Raw genomic sequence first — 20,612 nt, forward strand, 5'->3', positions numbered from 1 at the left:
TCTAGGGACAGTTCTGTGAGTCGAAATGAAAACATAACCGTACTTCTGCTGTGTAGATTGATATTTACGTAATGTAATTACCATTGGTGTTATCAATCGGTTTAGATTCTAATGATGTAAATTTCCCGTTTCATTTCTATTGTCTTATCGCATCTTCTACGCGTCATCGCATCCTGCCTAGCTGGTTTCATGCTGTTTCGTAAAGATCAGGAAACCATTTGGCGTATGTCGCGGCGCCGCAAATAAGATGGGAATACATCAACTATAAAGATAGGCTAGCACAGATATCCTTTAGAACAGTCCGACGCTTCCGGTCCACTGTTGATGCCGGGTTTCTGTTATCAAATGTGAGCTTACGGCAGTCTGGATCGGCCCTAAAAACTTCAGGAGATATACTTCATGATGCCGCTGTCCTTCTTTTCCCTTGTCCTTGGAGTTCTTCTAGCAGAATTTCAGTCGGATCTACACCAAAACGTAACGTTAACCTCGAAAGCATGATACACTTCTCAAAGGGACTGCATCTCACATAGAGCAAACAAGAGACAACAATAGCGGACGCTACTGACAACAGTAGCTAGTTAAAAGCATCAAACATACGCATAAACCTCTATACACAAACGTTCTATGAACCTATTGCGACTAGATGATCGACAACAGCGAGCAAAAACTGAAAGCCACCTTTAGAAACCTATAATATCAACCGCTAGCAGAATTCAATCGATAATCTATACACTTAAATTTCTCCCATCTACCGTCATTATTAGTTAAGCGGATGCAGATGCTGGAACATTCTGTAAGCGTAACTCGAACTTAGGCAGCAAGCTGGAAAAGTCAACGCTTCAAAGCATGCATATAGTTACCTACAACTAATCAAGCAGGCCGAATCAAAGCTAAAGCTAACGATCCTAGATCAATGCACGTACAATCTGCACAATTTCCACACCGGATGACAGCTCATTCCGAACCTTTAGCGGGACCCAACGCAGGTTGCCATAAGTAGCTTGAGGAGATATAACCGTGTGGTCATTTACACAAGCGATGTGCGCCGGTCGGTACGTGATTAGAATCAATACGAGTGTTCTGTGCGGTTCCGCTACACAACTGATCACCTTTTTATTGAGGACCTATCCGAACTAGTTCGGACTCATGGCTGTTTACTATTCTACTGAGGCTAGCACAAACCAAGCGAGATAGACGATGCTGATACGTCCACACAAAATTCCTCCCATGGATCATAGCACACTCTTCTAGCACCTGTCTACACCTCCTACGATACTTACGATGGACGAGGGCGCTGGCAGCCCGAAATAAATAGTTCTTCTCGCTTTCACAATCACTATAAAAGATAGGACGAATGAACAAGTCGAGGAGAACGGTAGACAGGCCGCACAACGACTTCATCAGACGATCTTCACTCCTCTGCACTGTTTCATTGAACGGTGCGTGCAAACAATAGCATTGAGCGGTTAAGTGACAACTTCATCGGTATTTTTTTGTAGAAAGATGTCCACCTTTATTGACGACGACTTTGTTCGCAACGTAAATGTTGATCCTCGCTTATATTTTGCTTTTCTTTCCCGTTCTCCAGTCCGTTATTATTAACAGAATTGCTATCCTCCTCCTCCTCCTCCTCCTCCTCCTCCTCTTCCCCCCTCACGTCATCAGCATTAGCAGCAGCATCGTCGTCATGATGATCATCATCGGGCGCAAACATTTGATGAATCAGTATCGCTCAGCTGAGTGTGCATTCGGAAGAGGTTCGTCATGTCCCTTGCCATCTAAGCATGTATCCGTCGTCTAATCTCTCGATTTACTGTATACGTGTTTCGACATTTTGATACAATAGGTAATCGAAAATTGTTCATCTCTTATTTCACGGTGGCTGGATTGCTCTGTGTATGAAAGCGAACCTCCATTGCCTGACTTGGCTGAACATTTCGTATTCACTATTCGAAGCTGAGCCGCTCGCTGCCCAGATCAATTCTACACACGTTCTATATTTTTTTCGATGTTATGATTCGTTCATAGTCGTGTAACACCTCTAGGCGCTTTTAATTCTTCGAAATGTTCTCTGTTGGCTAATTGTATCCTCGTTGATGTTTAAAATGACCTTCAACGCCTACACCGTGCCGTTTGTTTATTGCATCATGGATTTTTATAAGTATTACTGGTTTACAAGAGACGAAATCATTGAATCATAATTATATAATGACCACATAATAGTAATAATCGAATAATAAGAAACCTATTACCGTTGATTTAAACGAACATATGTAGTTGTGGTGGTGTATAAATTGGTCTGATTGGTTATAAATATATAATTAGATTGACGAGGTCTGCAAAGCTGTGGTCACCACCATGAACTAACTGAGCCTTTCCTTTGCGCGCCTACTTCAATGTTTACAGCACAGATGGTGATCGTTCGCTTGGAACGTTTGGAACGACTTTCTCCCGACTCCATCTCGTTTGTAGTTTTTTTGCATTGTTCTCCCACTGGCTCCAGTTCCATCTTGAAAATAAATCTATGTTTGATTTCTGGATCGGGCACCGTCATGATCGTCTTCCGGTGTGATATATATATATATATATATATATATATATATATATGAGAGAGAGAGAGAGAGAGAGAGAGAGAGATTTGTATATAGCATTTTTATGATTTCTGTATGAAGTTTTCGTACTTATACACTTGTATATATATATATATATATAATTATGTATGTTAAATTGGTATGTGTTTTGTATTCGGAATTGTTTCCGCTAGTTGCTTTTTGTTATAGATAAGCATATATTTATGTATGCTTATGTTGTATTTGTCTGTCAAAGCTGTTCCACAGACACATGATTTGCCCTTCAGGCAATAAAAGCAAGTCGAGAATGAAACAGTGCAGCGCCTTCTAGTATTTTTTTTTTCGATTATGTAAGAATAATTGTATTTCTTGTTTGTATGTATTTTTACCGATATAATATTATGGTCTTCGAAATAATCATTATTATTAACTCAGTTCAGTCATAATTGTGTCGTTCTTTTTCTATGTACAAAAATACTTTTTTCCTCATCTGCCGTTGCGTCTGTCGTTTACCTGGTCGATTATAGTGTTGCCTTAATCTAATTCTCTTCACTCGTAATTGAACGCATTGCTGCTGACATTTTTAGTATCGCATAATCCAGACAATATCCGTTCCCTTGGCTCGTGAAACGCCCAGCACGCTAAAACGAGCCATCGCAGATCCGTGTCCTGATCAGTGAGCAGATCGGAACTGACGGAACTATTCGAATGCGAAGGTCAATCAGTTACGAATTAGTAAGAGGAAATTAACTTTTCACGGACTCCATTCCATGAATTAAGCCAGCATCATTAACTGCGGCAGCCGGCTTTTCAATAACCCCACGCGTATTTAGGGGGTTGATTTTATCAAGCACCGTTTTCGTTTGTTCTTGCTATCGTTGTGTTAGCGGTTCTCGCATATTCTATTTACCTAAACAATATGTTATACAAGTACTAATTGATAGTGTATAGTTAAAATTGTTTGCAACATCTTTGATGAATAACATAACCATTGCACCAAGAACGCAAACATAACCCGACTACGATTTCACCTACAATAATGCTTCCTCTTGTCCTGCTAAGTAAGGCCAAACGCTATAATTAGCGCACACCATTTTTGTCATCGTTGTCGTAGTTACTATCAATCACCCATCATTACCATCGTAATCACGAAAAAAAGCTTGCGCTCGTCTTTGAGCTTCAGTCCGAAACGAATATTTCTACCTTACCTTCACCCTACTCGGAGCTGTTCCGAAGTGTCTTATACCTCAGGCATAATAGTAATGACCATGTCTAATAGAGATTTTCCTATAGCTTTGCTTGACTGTTGTTACACAAAACCAGCACCACAGATTTGTCATTGAAGAAGCACAGGACAGTGGTTAGTAGGGCACAGGGAAACGCTAGCACACACGTCAGTAGCGTTCTACATTACAGACTTTAGGTCAATGTTGGCTATAGCGCTCATCTGGAAGCGATTGCTTTCACATTTAATCACCTACATAATAATGATTAGTAATCGGACATCAGCGGTAATTACACTTGGTTAATGCTTTGCGTTGCTACGGATTTTTTCGGCACCTACAAATATCAGGACAAAATTGACGCGTCATTACAAGCAACAGACAATTTAGCCGACGTATGGTGTTGAGCCGACATTTCTCATATAGATCGATCGTCCCTTAACGCCAAGAGGATCTCGGTACCGATTTGATTCTAAAGAAGCGAGGAAATGCGACCAACGACTCAGCAGGATGTGCAGCGTTCCGAAGCTCTACACACGACCTTTGGTCACCTCAAGTCGCATTAACGCATACTAGTAGAGCTCAAATGGCAGTAGGAACGGTTCTGTTCGGATTAGGCAATAATTTTCGCGGAAACGTTTTTCATGGGCATGTATCGAAGGTTTGTGAAGATTAAAAACATCGGATCTATTATGCTTGCCTGTAGGTGCTTCAACTCGGTGTTTTTTTTTCGTTTTCTATCTACTTTTGGTGCGAATAAAAAACAATAATATTATTAACTTCATCGAACTGGGGAAGCTCCGTTCCGAACAGACTCCCACTTAAGGTCAGTCCTACAACAGCACGAAGTGCCAGATCTGATCTGACGCAGATGGCCCACGCTGTTGTTTCTCTGTTGTTCAGACAGCATGTACAATGTATGTTCTTTTCACTCTGATTACTCACGGTCAAACTATAAAACAGAAGAGAAATCGAACGAACATTAATGGTATGTATGTGCGTAGCATTTAAGCAACCATACTGTTAATTGTTCAACTCGTCCAACGAACGTAATTTTCCCTGGCTTGATTGTAAAATTATTTTACAATATAGATATTTAAAATTGATCAATATTTATTATAAAACTTTCTGTTCACATTTCGTTTTATTTATCTGTAAATTGCTAAATCTTTCTTTGCTTGGTGTTTTTCCAACCAGCTATTGCAGTCGATCTATTAACGGCCCCTTTGGTAACCATTTATGCAAAACAGGCGTTTCTCAAAAGGACTCACCGAATACGTGCTCAGAATTTACAAACAGATCCAATATAACGTGAAGACTGTCACACGGTCGGGATCCGACTTCAGTTAATCACAATAATGGTGTTAATACGGAGGCAATATTTTTCGTAAAACGCGTTGAAAAACCGAATTACATTAACACTCTATGTTAGAAAAAAGTCTACACGATCCCGTATGCGGGCTGCTTCTGTTGTGACGGTAAGCAGAACGCAAGAATATTCAGGTTGACTTTGTCGGCCGACCTCTGTGTCGTATGTCGTATGTCTTGGCATCTGCCGAGGCATAAGACATAGTAGTTCAAAAGGAAATGGCCTGATTTCTATTGCACGTTTTAAAGGTATCCACGTGAATCAACTTATATGTTAGGTGTTATCTGTAGATGGTGGTGGTGGGGTCGACAGTAGCCAGCTGGAACCGTTTTACCAAACGTCGCAAATCTCAACACATCTAAGAATTTTAAGATATACCCACGATTAATTATGAGTGAGGGTGAAGGGTCGAAGGCAGAAAGGCTTTTTAGATTAACCGTCTTATCATTGAAGATCACCGTCATTGCCGTAATAAACATGGTTAACATAATCCTACCATTAGCATAATTATCATCATATTGTTGTTTGTTGCCTAGGATGAGAGGTCCACTTGTGCGTCTGCCTGGAACAGCAGCGGTTAACGCAGCTGCAGTCATTATGTTTTTCCCGCTTTTCCATTCGTTTACTGTATAGCTATTCTTTGTCCAGTATTTCCGTTGTTACTTACTCTCGATTCCGACCTCTTCCAGCTATAGAGTTCTAACCATTGGTTTTTTCGCATTAATTTTTGTCCAATTTTTGATGGGAATGAACTCATCGCCATTATTTTCTGTTGTTAAACGTTTTCGCCTATGCCTGCTGGTGTGCATTTGTATTTTCATTGTCCGTTAATAGCTCCATGAAGCCTCTTTTGTTACATTTTTTTTTTCTTTGTGTTCTATTCCTGTGCGATTAATCGCGTTTATCTTATCGAATCTTCTCACGTTGCTTGGCTTATTGGCCTTTCTGCTTGTGATAGTCTCGTCTCTATTGGCCTTATCTCACCTTCTTGGCCCTCTTCTTTTTGGCCTTCTTCTTGGTCTTATCCGCATCTCCGGCATCAATCTCACCCTCCTGCGTCAGCCACCGCCGTCGTCGTTGTCGTTGTCGCCACGAACGAACGACGAACGGGCGAGCGGGCGGGCGGGCGGGTGGGTGGGTGGGTGGGCGGGCGGTCGATGAGCGCGTCGAGAGACAAAAGAACAACAAACAGCAGGAGAAACAAAGAAAAACAATACGAAAACAGCAGCGATACGTCAAGCGTTAGTTGAGCATTAATTAGAGGCCAACGAGCAAGAACAAATGGACAAACACAGACACCAGCGATGTAGGTAGACTGAAATTGGTTAGGGGACAAGGGATGAGACGGGATATACACGATTAAGATCGGTGGCTGGCTGTATGTCACGGAAACACGGCCCCCAACGAACGCGTTAGCGACACTCAACGGCGCTCAACAATGGAGCTCACACAGTAGTGCAGCTACTCGACAGTGATATCAGGAGTGGAACTACGTTTACGTACGACTGTGTTAAGCAGACACTACACGCAAATTACGAATCCAATAGCATTTGATGAGGAGCAAACTAGGTGACCACCGACTGGGGACATTTTCAGTGTAGGTTCTAAATAATTGACCAACAATGTAATAGACGTTTTTACAGGAAAAGGTAAAATTCTAGGCTAGGATCAGTAAGAGGCCTAACTATAACCTGGTTAGGACAATGTCATAACCGAGTTACAGTTATGACTCTTTTAGGCAGAGACAGGAGCTTACACGTAGCAGGTTGACCGGAAGTCATTTCAGTTGGGTTAGACTAGGCTAAGTGTTGAAAGAGACAACATTTCGATTGATTGTACACCTTCGAGAGCAATACGTGTTACTGTCTCAGATCTACAAAAATGGTATCAAGCAAAGTCCTACGTTGAGTAATGCAAAAATAAGCAGTTACGTGCCACCCTAGTTCGGCTCACCATTGCTATAGGTGAAAAGGAAAGCTAGCAGATGTGTTATGTTCCTGTTTTGTTGAAAAAAGGGCTGCAATTGTTTTCGACACTTTTCTCACACACACAACGCTCAGGCTACATGTATTTCTACATGCGTTCCTTGTGACGTTCACCCAATCTAGTCACTGACTATAATACAAGCTCCTTTTGCATTCACATTGCTCGTAATTCTTTTTTTGTTCGGCGTTTATCTACAGCCATGCCGTATTATCATTGGTTGGTTAGAACTGATATGCGACGCTCATGCACGATGCAGTAATATATACGACACAGAATCAAAAGGTCATTGACAGGTTGATTGATGAATAGGTAATTACAGATTAAACAAGTCCTTTTTTCATCTTTCTTTAATTAACCGACAAGTTCATCGTACCGATCGCACAAGGGTCAAAATGTTGCGCTCATCAGCCTCTGTTGCTCATCATTACCTCACCATCAACCAGTCGATCAATTAGCTAGAGCACGAATAATGAGCACATCGATTGTCTACTTGTATTTCGCGAACGAGCCGCAATTACATTCTCTTATAATTTCTAGGATCGCTAGCAGTACTAGTGCGGTTGTTCTCGGTATCAAGGACCACCCAATCGCTGCTGGCCAGTGATTGTTCACTACCCCCTAGCTCGGGGGAGCTCGGGGTCGAAGGCGACCCAGCAGCAGATGATGGAGCCGAATATGCATACGTTGGTGAAACGTTACCCTTACCATAGCGGCCTGGTTTGGGAAACATTTCAAGGTCATCACTCACCCCATCGTGGCCTGCGCCTCCGCCATTGGCCTGGCCGGAACCACAACTATGCGTCGGTGACGGAGACGAATCCTCTGAGCCGTTTTGTTGTGCTGGTTGCACCGCGGGCTGCTCTCGTTGCGGTGGCGATTGGCCATTCGGTTGTTGGGCTACAGCCTCGTCTGGCTGAGCCGCAAATGATGTCGCTGTTTGGATAGAAGTTGCCGCGGCTGGCGCTGGGTGTCCAGCGAACGTCGAGGTTACCTGACCGATGGAGGAGTTATCAGACTCAGGTGACGCCGATTCAGGTTGAACTGCCGCAATACTAGGAGACTGTGCAGACTTAGCTGTCGTATCTTGGGCCGCTCGGTCAGCAACGGCCGCCAGTTGTTTGTTAGCCTTATCCTGCAGCCGCCGTTCGGGGGTTGAGGTAGGTTAAAGCACGCGCAGAGGATCGAGGTGTGAGTTGCGATAGAGAGGAGTAGAAATAAGGACGCGGTGATAAAACAGCAACAAACGAAAACACAATAAAGAAGATAAACAAGGAGCACAGCGCGAAGTAGATGCGAATAGATAGAAAGATACTAACATTATGTAAAAATGTTTGACAGAAGTGGTTGCTGCTTAGCGTGTTAGATTTAGTTCATAGATACGCAGATGATCGTTGATAATTAATATCAGTAATAATAAATGAAGTAGTGAACACGTGTGTATGTGTGCATGTCGCAGTCCTGACAATGATATGGCAAAACCGCAGTGATCAGGTCACTAGTTAGTGATTCCCTGATGCCAAGCCGCCTTGGCTGCAAGGCACTTTGTCACTATTACTATCATTACTAGAATCATCAGTAGGACAATATATGGCGAATATATTGAATACAACGACAAATGAAGTTTGCTTTCTAAAATGCGCCCGTGCCTTTGCTCATTTGTTGTTGGTACCGAAAAGCATAGAAGAGCGGGAGCTGAAGTGTAGGAAAATTTATTCAAGTAGTCAATGACCGGGGAAATCATTGGCTTTGGGCGTTACCTGCACCAGAGTTGGATAATCGAATAACCCATCCTAGCAGCATGCAAAGAGTCAAGCATTTAAGATGCAATTTCTATAATAAGCTTCCCATATATATGAAGATACGCAAACCAAACATTTTGCCCCACTCTACTGTTTGCCTTTCTGTGGTCGCTGGTCAGGTCTGTTGACACGATAACAGAAAGCGTATATTCATCCTATCTCATAGCCCCAACACGATGCCTGTATGAGTCTATACGTAGTAGGTATCCCGCAATTCGTTTCCCTTCCATCGATATATTGCATGTTCGTTTCGTCATCTGCAGTGGTTGTATAGTTTGCGTGCGTTTATATATTCTAATCACAAAAATGCTGATCTGCTTCAAATCGTAGTGACTGCGTGGAATCAAAGGTCTTCGTTTATGACTGTTTTGCTGATGTCTTCTTTCTGGTTGCGTTACCACCGTATCTAGAAGCACTGTTAGCTGGTGTTCCACTCACAAGGTCTGCACGGCAACTGTTCAGCTGTATTTGAGCATTGCTTTTCTCGACTTCAGCGTACTCTAGTTGCTCCTGGAGTTCCTTTAGTTTCAGTTCGAGCTCACGTACAACGGCACTCATCTCCGATCGTTCTGTTTCAAAGCGGGCACGGTCCTATTTGACAGGAAAAGAAATCTGTAGGCTAAACCGCTTTGATGCGTTGCGTTTAAATATATATATATATATATATATATATATATATATATATAATAATTTAAAAATTTATATATATATATATATAGTATAAAGGTAAACAAAAAATCTGGCCAAAATTTTGTGTGTTTCATGTTTACCTCGGCCCAACGCTTTTCTTCGCCTTCGACCGAGTCTTGAAGATTCTGAAGAATCTTTTCGGTTTTCGATAAAACGCTGGAATAATGTGCGTTTTCGGCGCGCAGTCTGACGCTTTCCTCTCGTAGCGAATCAAGCTGCAACAAGCGAAAATACAGTTCTTATTACTATAACAGGGTTTTCTTTCGATTGCATAATTATGATTTTTTTTTTACCATGATGCCCATTTTGACCTAATTAGCGTACCATCACATACTGTATATATGCACTGCATGCAATCAAATCTCGAAAGCGTAAAGCGTTGCTAAACGTGATAGGCCAAGTTCGCCCGGTGGCTTCTAACACGGCGTGAATCTCATTCATGCTACGTGCGCGGCTTTCGTTAACGACAGCAATCAACATACCTCCTCCGAGTTCTCTTTCGATAGTAGCGCAACGTGCGCTTGTACTTCCTGTCGTGCGGCAGCCACAGCGGCGTCCTTGGCGGCAGTAACTTCTTGCAATTCAGCTTCAACAGTGGCATGGCTTCGGCGTAGCGACTCGATTTCAGCCTTGACCTTATCTGTCTCATCGGCGAGAATAGTAAGTTGAGCTACGAATAGAGAAACAAAATTTTCACCATCTATATCTTTTATGGAAGTCTGGGCCGATTTCGGCAGTCCTTCCAAAAGCGATTTCCTCTCTTTGCTTTGTTCGGCGTGTAAATCACGGTACTTCTGTTCGACCTCGTTCATCGCTTCAACAGTGGCCCAGTTTTTTTCATTCAATTGGTTGTTGCGAGTTCTGAGCTGTTCAAGTTCGTCCTTAAGCTTGGTCGTCTGCTGGACCAAACGATCCATAGCGCCCGAGCTCGCCTCCTGAGCGCCCCGAGCGGCAGCAATCTCTTTTTTCGATTGGTCCAACTGCGTCTGCGTGTCCCGTAGGGTCTGCTGAAGTTTAGCTACTTCCGCCTCTGTCTGTTTCAGTCGGCCCTCAAACTGTCTTTTTTCGACGTCAAGCTGATCGGAGCTCGATTTACGAATCTGCAATAAGTGGTAAGTTTAAATGCAGATTCACTTCAGAGTTTGAATTTAGTTGAAGTTGGAAAAACTGCAGTTATTTTACGGCGAAAACTTACTTACCTGAAATTTAGGCTTAGGTGAAAAAAAAGGTACACTTACATAAATATGTGTACCTTTAGTAGTATCTATGATATGATACCTATGATACTATCTATGTATATGTCATCAAGTTCCGTGAGTACCTTCTCAAGTTCTGCGCGCGTTTGATCCAGTTCTAACCTGGTTTTCTCCAACTCCTTACGAGTCTGCTCCATCTCTGCGGTGGCATTCTGCGACAAAGCTTCTTTCTCCGATGTGGCGATTTCCTTTTCTCTGTAATCGAACAACCCGTATAGTGTAGCACCCGACAGAAAAGGGTAAAAACAAGTCGTTCGTGAGTCTCTCCCCAGCCTCATACAATCATAGCATAGTAAACAAACACTTGCGTGGGAAGAAACACCACTAAATCAACAAGATGCTTCGGTTTGCAGTAAGAATTGCAGTAGCAGACTATTAGAGGACATCGAAACCAAACGTTTGGAACGGCAGCATGGACAGAAGTTATACATTTTCAAGAAAAAAATAGCTTACCCAATGCCGTACACAACAGATCATACTGAAAAAGTCGATCTGATATCTGTTTGTTTACTAGCCCAAGGTTTACTGCTGCAGATAGTAAGGATTTCAGTATAACGATCGAGTGGGTCCTAATCACCTTCGGAATAGACATTCATATACGCCTTCGAGAATGGTTCTGTCACTGTCAAAATGGTTCTAAATATAATAAGACAGGAGCTTTGAAACCTTCCTGACTTTCTATGAATAATTTGATTCAATCCTATATAAAGTGGCTTGGAAGAAAATGTGACTCGATCCACCTGAGCGTGAAGATCAAATAGCGCTTAATCTTTTCAACGTACAGGCAATCAATCACTGCTGAGTTTGACGGGTAGAATCACTACCCGTCAAACTCAGCGGTAATTAAATTAATAGGCCTTAAAACTTTTCACTAACATTCCCTTCTTGGCTCTCATAGTTACCGCGTGAAGAATGGACCAGCCAATCGACGCTAATGAAACCATTTCGCGAAGGCTGTAAGCAGGGCTTGGTAGTTAGATAGTTCGAAAAGCTTGCCGCTAGCTTAAACAGTAGGAGACCTCTTAACGAAATAGCTCACCAAAGGTAATGTTATTTTCACCAAGAACTAAGCTATCTAATTTTCGATACGTCAAGAAAACAACCGACATCTTCGATGAACACAAATCTTCGTAACCATCGATTACTCTTTTATGGATATAACCTTTCGAGTCAAAATATACACAACTTACCAATCATACGGAGATAATACAATATATTTACTTTAAATTATAGACACTAAATAACGTGTTGGACCTAAATTACGGTGCATTTAGACATGGAGCGTCCCACTCGAGAAACATAGTAATAAAAACGTGATAAGCTTGGAACTATTGGCCGATGTGTTAAACGTGATCGAAATAAACATATAGAGCGCAGCATGCGTAACTTCCGACATACCTTTTAATAGTAGCTTGGAGCTCATTATTTCTTGCTTCAAGGCTGTGTATCCTGGATCTTAGCTGATCAACGGCTCCCTGTGTTTCTCGTAATTGATCCTCAACACGCATGGCCCTCTGGGTTTCAGCGTTAAAACGGGCCGCTTCTTCCCTGACTTTGTTCTCAGCGGCTAATAGAGCACCTTGCGTTTGGCTACATCTACGCGAGGCAAAAGTACGAAGTTACTGTTAGAAACGGGACTTAAACAGTTGGATCATAAAAATCCATTGAAAATTTTTTAATCCCAAGACACATAGATTATGTCATTGCTTCAATGTTATTTGCAATATAAAATATAGGGTAAACGTAACCTGGTTTTCCAGTGAGCCATTTCGGCATGAATTTCTTTTCCTCGGGCCAACGAATTGTTAAGCTGCTCGCTTAAATGTACAACCTGGTCTTCCTTTTCTTGGAGATTTCGTTTAAGTTGTTGCATTGGATCCTGGCGAGTGCTTCGCCATTCCTTCGAGTCGTTCTGGTGATTCAACAAGGCGTCCACGAGGTGCTGCAATTCGAAGACAACAGTGTATTACGACTAAATTTGTTTTTAATTATCCGACCATGACCGGAGATATTGCCAAATAAGGTAGTTACAGGTTCGCGGTTGCGTTTTCTAGGAAACTCGTTCATACTCAGATATTATACATACATGTATTTTCGGGCACAATCTCTGGACTCCAGACCTTGCAGACACAGTTCACAAGTGCTGATGTTACCTGAATCGTATCCTCGCCCATATCCGGCGGCAGCTCGTTTTGCTCGATTTGGTTGATGAGCTCGCGCAGTTCTTTCTTCGAGAATACTTTACGCTCTTTCCGTCCGCCAGAAGCCTCGTGCTGTGGAGAGCATTTTTTAACAGTAGCGGGCGAGACTACAGTTGTTCCACCGGATAACCCGCACACACTTTCTACGTTTTCCTTTTTAGTGGCACCCTGGCTCAATTGCTGCTCTTTTGATGTCTGTTGTTGCTGCTCCTTCTTTTTGGGACTAGCCACTGTCTGAGGAACTTTATCTTCTTTAATGAGTTTCTCGTCCTTCTGTTCCTTCGCCTCCTTGCTCGAGGCTTTTGAAGACAAACTTTTTGCAGGTGACTGCTGCTTCTTGTGATGCAACTCAACCTATTAAAATGATTGTCATTAGCGAAGACCTTCTCAATGATACAATAAAAAAAAACATCATTATTTTACTTTTTTGGTGCACAGCTCGTTCGATTCTTGTTTGTAGAGTTTCTCGTTTGTTGCAGAAATTAATCAAATGACAAAGTGGCAAGTTAAATATCACTTTCATCGGAAGGAGGTGTATGCAGCATATCACTAGTCAGGCAAAGACATTAACTTCACGTGTTCAGCGATGCGCCTTCATTCGGAAAACGCATGAATAATGGGCACATAATCCCTTCACCAAAAGCAGATTAATAATGCATTAATATTCATTATTCAAAGCGATCGTTTCCGAAGTCATCAATGAAGAGCCTATACAATTAAGAAGTAGAGCGCCGGACAATATTGCCGTGATTTATGTTCTATCCGAGCCATCATCCAGTCGCATTTGAGATACAAAGAGGACAACTCCTTACACAAATACACTGCGGCCCATATGGAAAACTAACTGAAAGGCTCACAGCAAACAAGCAGATCGATAGTTCCTTTCTACAGTCGGCGGAAATTTCAAAACACATCACAAAGGTTCGTATAAAAACACATGATCATCGATGTCATGCCGAGTTCATCAATCTAGCGCAGTATGTGAGTCTATTTAGGGCCAAAATAGAATACGGACGAAACGAATTAAATTGATGAAACCGTTAGAAATGGTGGCCCTCCCTGAACAAGAACTCATTCCGCTTGAGCGGCTGATTTTTAGCTGGATTTTCAGCCTATCGATGCGCTATCAAGACATCAATTTAGAGAGTGTACTTTATCGCAATGGTTTTTGTAGTCAATTGGCTACAAGTGTTTGTGGCTGGTACGGAGTTACGCGACGCCGCGCGGAACCACAATACCGAGAGGCACAGAGTCACCCACCTCGTCCATGGGCCTGAGATCCTTGAACGAATTAGACCTGACGAACGGCACTCTGCTGGTGACTGTGACATCGTTCGACGTCGTCGTCTCTCCTGCGGCCGAAATCGACACTTCCGAATGCACGAGGATGGGTCTACCGGGCTGTCGATTGCTCGCTAAAACTTTACCAGGTTCCACCTAGTCCAGTGACATGGTGTTACGGATGATGACGGGCAAAATTATTCCGGGATAGATCAAGACAGGAGGAAAGCATTATGGGAAATGGAAAGAAGTCAGTGGCAGAAAGACAGACAGGTCAGTGAGATGATACACGATCGAGCAGTCACATAGCACGGCCTGCTATGCAACCAGCAACAGTCACCGATAAGGACGGCGGTAGGCACACAGAAGGACAATAGCATCGTCTTGAAAATCAACAAGCACACTCAAAATTTGTTACATAGGCAATAAATGCTGCGCGATCAGTTCGTCACGTGGGATAGCGAAATAACACATCATGAACCTCTAGCAAATAGAAGATCTGCCCTAAAGCTGAAGTTCTAACTGGCAAAATACACACCTACGCAAAGACCTACATTCAAGCAGCAGTGAACACTGCCTCATGGCAGTTATGACAAACCTTTCTTCCCTTTCAGTTGGTACGAAAACAATTTTTCTAAACAGGTGAATATATACAATTATAGTTTCTAGAAACAGCGAAGTAAAACTGCCAAAAATCTTTTTGCACAAAATCCACTACGAAGTGACCTATTGACTTACTGACGTTCCGCATAGGTTACGTAGTCAACTAGAATATATGCTTTCGCTTCAAGCTAAAAGTGTAATTTGCACTTCAGCCCTATGATTCATGCACTTCGCGCTGTCCTCATGCGTGACTCAGGTCGCCTCATCGTTTATGTATTAAATATCAATTTGCGACTGTTGCATGTTTTGCCATGCACAACTTCTGTTGCGTTCCATTACTGGTCGCTAAGCCTAGTTATTCACTAGGGTAACCAGTGGGTAAAAACTTACGACCCAATAATCGTACGACTGTACGTCACGACATGTTGTTTTGGCGCGTACCTTTGGTGGCTGATCAAGCTCGACGAGTTTCACGTCCTCTTTCTCAGCAAAATCCACGTGTTCATGATGGTGATGAGAATGGTGCTGTTTCAAGCCAGCTACACCGCTGGGTGTAGCTGCGCCCAGCGCAGAGTCCTTGGCTGTTTGAGTGCGAACATTTATCGCAGGATTTGGGACGGAGCTGTCGATCTTATCTTCGATTGCGGTCTCCGAACCCGTCGAAGTGGCCGTCGGAGAGGCCGTGGCACTTGCCTGAGTCGGCGTTGCCGATCGGTCCTTTTTCTCCTTGGCTTTATCCTTGTTTCGCTTAGTTGGTTTGTCTTTCCTTTTTTGTTTCGGCTCATCCATGGCCTGTAATTGTTTTTTGACACAGTAAACAAAAATGTTAGCGCCTAATAGGATTTCGTCCACGTATCAAACAAGGCTGTTTTAACGAACATAATAACAGAACTAAAACCGAATCCTCTTCACCATAGACGGATTCTACGTTCATATAGTATTTGCCTTGGTATAGTATGCAATCACTTAGTTCTCTCAGACTCCCACTAGACCTCATTTTTTTTAACATCCCTTGAATTTGTTTTAGCCTGCCATGGAATTACGTGTGAGCACCATGAACACTGCCACCATGAAAGCGAGTCCCTTCCTTAACATCAAGGACAGCGGATCCATTTAGAGGAAATGAATTATCTAGAACAAAGAAAATCCCTCCGTTCAACATACCAAAGACGAAAAGAAAGACCCAGTACCCTTACATATAGAACAGTTTCAAATACTCTACGTCCACAAAACCAGGCGACAGCACAGTCATTCACTGATTTGGTCTCCAGTTCCCTCCTTAGGACACCTCTCGTATTTCTGCTTTATACCCACCATTAGTTGTTCACGCTGTTTTCGAAACACTTCCTCGTAGTTGGTTCCAGGACTCATGCGGAAGACCAAGAACATAACTCCGGCGAGGACGGATGCAACCGCTACGGCCAGAACCCCTACAGCCCCCGGCCCGTGGCCGAGTCCCACAAGCGACTCCATCCTGAATAAAAGTCTGATCTTCTCGATCTGACAGGTCACAGACACAAACACACACACACCTGTTTTCAAATGTGTACGACGCAGCCTTGTTCCACCTCCAGTCTGCCTCAGTCGCGGTTAAGGATTTCTAATGCACAACAATAATACAGTACTCCTGTTTTCGTAGCAGTTGGTTAGATCGACTCCGGAAAAGTTACGATAATCGTTTGAATTTTAGAGCTGTGTTGTGACTTGCAGGCGTGCGGCTTTCGTTAATAGACGGGGCCCATGAAGCAGTTTTGCCCAGCGAACTCGCCCAGGAACAGGCCGATGGGACTGGTTACAGATAGTTCCTGTTTTATCTAGCTGAACGTTTGTTGACCTGGTCGCTGATGGCGGCCACAGTGTCCAGGACGATCGTACCAGCCAGAACAGCAGTGAAAATAGAACGAAAAACTAATAAAAGCTAGAAAAACGTTTAAAAGCTATAATGCAGCCAGTACTGCCACATACGCTGAGATTAGGTCTGCTCTGCTTCTATTTCTGAAATACGATGAAGGGAAAGCAATAACAAAAAAAAGTAACGTATTACAAAATGGAACGCACCATAATAACATATCAATATACCTGTAATTCGAGGCTTGTAAAGAGCACAATCGATGCCTACACACATTTAAACAGCTTTTACGGAGCGAACAGACAAATAATAACATTCTTTGTAAACAGAGCCGACTGATGTTACTCGCGGCTGCGAGTCATTTTTCTTATTTGCGTATTTTCGTTCCGTATGTAGACGATGTCACCTCTCACGCCGCGGAAGCCATTCTGGTCGTTGGCGTTTACCACAACTGTATTGCCATATCGAGTAGTACTGATGGAGACTGTTTTCATTTTGCGAACAATAATAACACCAGCAACGAAACAATGCTACGAAGTAACATACAAATCTATACCGTAGGGTCGAATTATAGTAACGCTGCTAAATGCTAACAGATGACGTAATAAAGCTGCGAAAAAAAATGTGTGTTTAGCCGCTATGCTCAGCGGCGACTGGCTATCACCCGTATCTGTTCTACATGCTACAGTTCAGGTCATTCCAACACCTCAAGGATAGACATGTTCATGATTTCGTACGACTGACGAGGGTGGCGTACTTCACCAGAACCAGTGACTGTTTCACCCGATATAGCCCGCCCAGTTATATACTATAGCCAGTTGGCTTCGGTAAGCGCTACGGAACCCGATCCGTCGATGCAGAGTCATGTATCTCTTACTATTAAATGCTAGCGAATTACGCGCATGAGTCCAAGGCGTTCACCCTTTTCTGTCGATTACATTAGACGCACATAAGCGTTTGGCTAAAGAAGCCCGATCATGTTCCTCATTTCGCGGTACATTCACGCGATTTTTGTTCAGATCGCAGTACGCGGTTCCATTGCTATTGCATCAGAGTATTCTAGTGACTCGTTGTTTTCCGAACGTATCGAGTGCACTGCGGCTGGGTGTATTTCGTAGCTCAGATCCCGCGGGGTGAACTTCTCCAAGAACAAGATAAGCACTCTTTTCGTTATTTCACCTCTAATATCTTTTATACATGACCATAGGAGGAATTGTTACTACTGTTGAGTTTATTACTAGGTCGAAGATTGCAAATCCCTCAGGACCCGTTCGTAAGGCGCCTCCTGGACAAATAATACAAATACACATTTAACTAATCTACTAACCAAAAAGGAAAAGTTCCCGCCTCAGTCTGCTGAATCTGTACCTTTATTCTCGAGTTGACCTTTGCTATGGCACTAATATACAACATTACAACAATGACGGCAGTAGCAAATCTTCGAGTTAATTTGCCGTCAGTTCTTCGAACATGTGCGCGGATATCGATTTTCGAAGTTCATTTCGGTCAACGATTCAAGGGCGACCGCTGTGTCGAGGCCACTGTCCGGCGCTCAGCACGACAGCAACAGCTGTGGGGGTCGCACATGTGGAGTCAGACCACTTCCGGATTTACCGATTCCCGTCACTAGTTTCGGCCGTTCAGTATTAGTTGCGAACACTACTACGAGTAGTCGCTCATGGGGCACTGCTCGAATGGAGCAGCTACGTGACCTAAGACGGAGATGAAAACAGCTACGATGAGAAGAGCCTGACGATCGCGGCCTGTCGCAGACAGCAGCTTAACTTGGCCCGGTCCAGCTTAGCTTAGTCGCCTGGCCATGGACGCAGCCGCCGGCCCACGTCCTAGTGCGGATGCAAGTGTATCATATTGCTAGTACTTTATGCGCTTTTCATTAATGAAATTCGTAGATTTCGGGGCTACTGTTCAAGAAATTCATACTTTGTCCACGGGTCTTCTTCGTCGACTGAGCGTTACAACTATGCAACTAATTATATCGAAAGTTACTTTAATATCGAAATAAAGTTAATACATGGGTTGTAAACATCCAGAAATCTACTGATTTTTATGATTCTATTAATGAATCAATAACGTTAACTGAAAAGATGGCTACGTCGAAGCTAGTTGTAAACTGATGTTGTTCCTTCACGAAGCGGCGCCGATATCATGCTTTCTATTTGTCAGACTATATTAAATATTTTTTTCATCTAACGTGTGACTAGGCAGCGGTAACTGAGTGTTTGTGCCAACTACAGAAAATCAAGCTACAGAAACAAAAGGAGTTTTACCTTTCATTCTCTCTTATAGCAGCAAATAATTGGACTGGCAGTGGCTCGGTCATCGAGCGGTTCAGGCACCGTGCGCTTGCCACACCTAAGACTCCGCAACCTGAATAGAAGGCCAACTCGGGATGACCTATCGACGATGCCGTAGGCCTCATATAGTGAATAAACACTGGAGGAGCGATAGAAATAGCCGGTTGAGAAAGGCCGACCGTGCTCGCTAAACAGGAAACAAAGCTTAAACGAAGCCTCACTGCTCCGGCGGCACGATATGGAAGGGGGCATCTATTCGATTGATAGCAGAGGTGCGAGCACCAACTACCGTAGTGCTGTTTTGTTATCCTTGCGAAGATTTGCTGCCCTGGCATCACCTCTCCCTCCGATGCTTTTCATCGATTCCTTACCACCATCAATCACTTCAGTGTTCGTATATTAATGGTGATAAAGATGATGATCCTGACACCGCCCGCTGCTTCGAAGTTAGAAGAAGAGGTAGAACTGCCCCGATTAGTCATAGCGAGAAGTAGCAGCAGTAACATTATTAGGTAAGGCTATCAGGGTCTTCGCGATATTCTCTATTGTTCAGTTATACTGGTATCCTATTCACTAGTTGAGGTGTACTAGCCTAGTTGTTACTAGTATTATTAGAAATGTAACATTAACAGTAATACTAGTAACGTTACTACTTTCACACAAACAAAGGCGGTGTCTATACAACCGAACCGTGCGATATGGCTTGGTCGTGTAAACCTAAACGGAACCTTAACCTGCTAACCCTCCGATACGGTTTAATCGTCAAGCGCGGCAGGGTGATTCCAGCAGATCTGTTGTAGCGTCGGTTATTCTCTCCAGCTCTGCTACTACACTTCATGCGCTATGTGTCAAAAGAACGATTTCCTTAATATAATTGTAACTATTAACCTGTTTGTGTGTGCCCAATAGAATAAAATTTGTTTATATTTACAATATTTGTTTAACCTTATTCGATCGTATATTAACGGAATACAAAAGTTCCAAAGCTTCTATAGTTCGCTGCCTTAATTGTGGCAGAAGCTTCACAGGCCAATATGAATGGTCCAGAAGCGCAGAGAGACACATGAGTGATTGTTCCTACAATTTGCTTTTAAAAAACCAAAATATAAACGATAATATAGTGTGTCACACAAAATTAAGCGTACTTATCGTTTTCAACCTCTACTCGTTAACTGGCAGAGGCCGAGTTGGGGGTCATCTGAACTAGAGTTATCAAACAAAAAGACTGCAGCAGGGATACACGCTCGTTGGCCATCGGCAGCGAGCTTATCAATCAGCCCACGAAGTGTATATCAATTGCCTGCCACCGTGTCCTATACACACATGTCCGACCGGTCTGAATGTTTTGTCGCTGACGTAACAGATTGGTGTTGTTGTAGACGTAGGAAGAAGCGTTTTTCGCAACGAAACAGCGCAATGCAATGCCACCAGCAACCAGCGGAAAGGATGATCCCGTTTCTTTTAGCAAGA

General features: G+C 43.0%; 1 protein-coding gene across 16 annotated transcripts in view; it reads right to left on the reverse strand.

The window, feature by feature from the left end:
* Positions 1 to 40: 40 nt before the first annotated feature.
* The window catches only part of LOC111247145 (uncharacterized), a 30,606-nt gene continuing 10,034 nt past the window's right edge, over positions 41 to 20,612 (reverse strand). For 5 of the 16 annotated variants that reach the window (XM_086984115.1, XM_086984108.1, XM_086984113.1 and 2 more), the window contains exons 2-12: positions 16,293 to 16,478; positions 15,420 to 15,770; positions 14,355 to 14,531; positions 13,047 to 13,448; positions 12,642 to 12,835; positions 12,292 to 12,489; positions 10,959 to 11,088; positions 10,120 to 10,737; positions 9,718 to 9,852; positions 9,386 to 9,538; positions 6,132 to 8,280 (exon numbers count right to left, since the gene is read on the reverse strand). In XM_086984115.1, the coding sequence (XP_086840241.1) occupies positions 7,663 to 8,280; positions 9,386 to 9,538; positions 9,718 to 9,852; positions 10,120 to 10,737; positions 10,959 to 11,088; positions 12,292 to 12,489; positions 12,642 to 12,835; positions 13,047 to 13,448; positions 14,355 to 14,531; positions 15,420 to 15,770; positions 16,293 to 16,451 (3,135 nt within the window). In that variant the 5' untranslated portion in view covers positions 16,452 to 16,478 and the 3' untranslated portion in view covers positions 6,132 to 7,662. Of the gene's footprint in view, positions 463 to 923; positions 2,561 to 2,627; positions 3,271 to 4,884; positions 8,281 to 9,385; positions 9,539 to 9,717; positions 9,853 to 10,119; positions 10,738 to 10,958; positions 11,089 to 12,291; positions 12,490 to 12,641; positions 12,836 to 13,046; positions 13,449 to 14,354; positions 14,532 to 15,419; positions 15,771 to 16,292; positions 16,974 to 20,612 lie in introns of those variants that run through there. The other 11 variants (XM_022797750.2, XM_086984114.1, XM_022797753.2 and 8 more) reach the window with 8 other exon arrangements.

The sequence above is a fragment of the Varroa destructor genome, unplaced genomic scaffold (assembly GCF_002443255.2).
Source record: "Varroa destructor unplaced genomic scaffold, Vdes_3.0 BEIS01000003.1, whole genome shotgun sequence".
NCBI lineage: Eukaryota > Metazoa > Arthropoda > Arachnida > Mesostigmata > Varroidae > Varroa > Varroa destructor.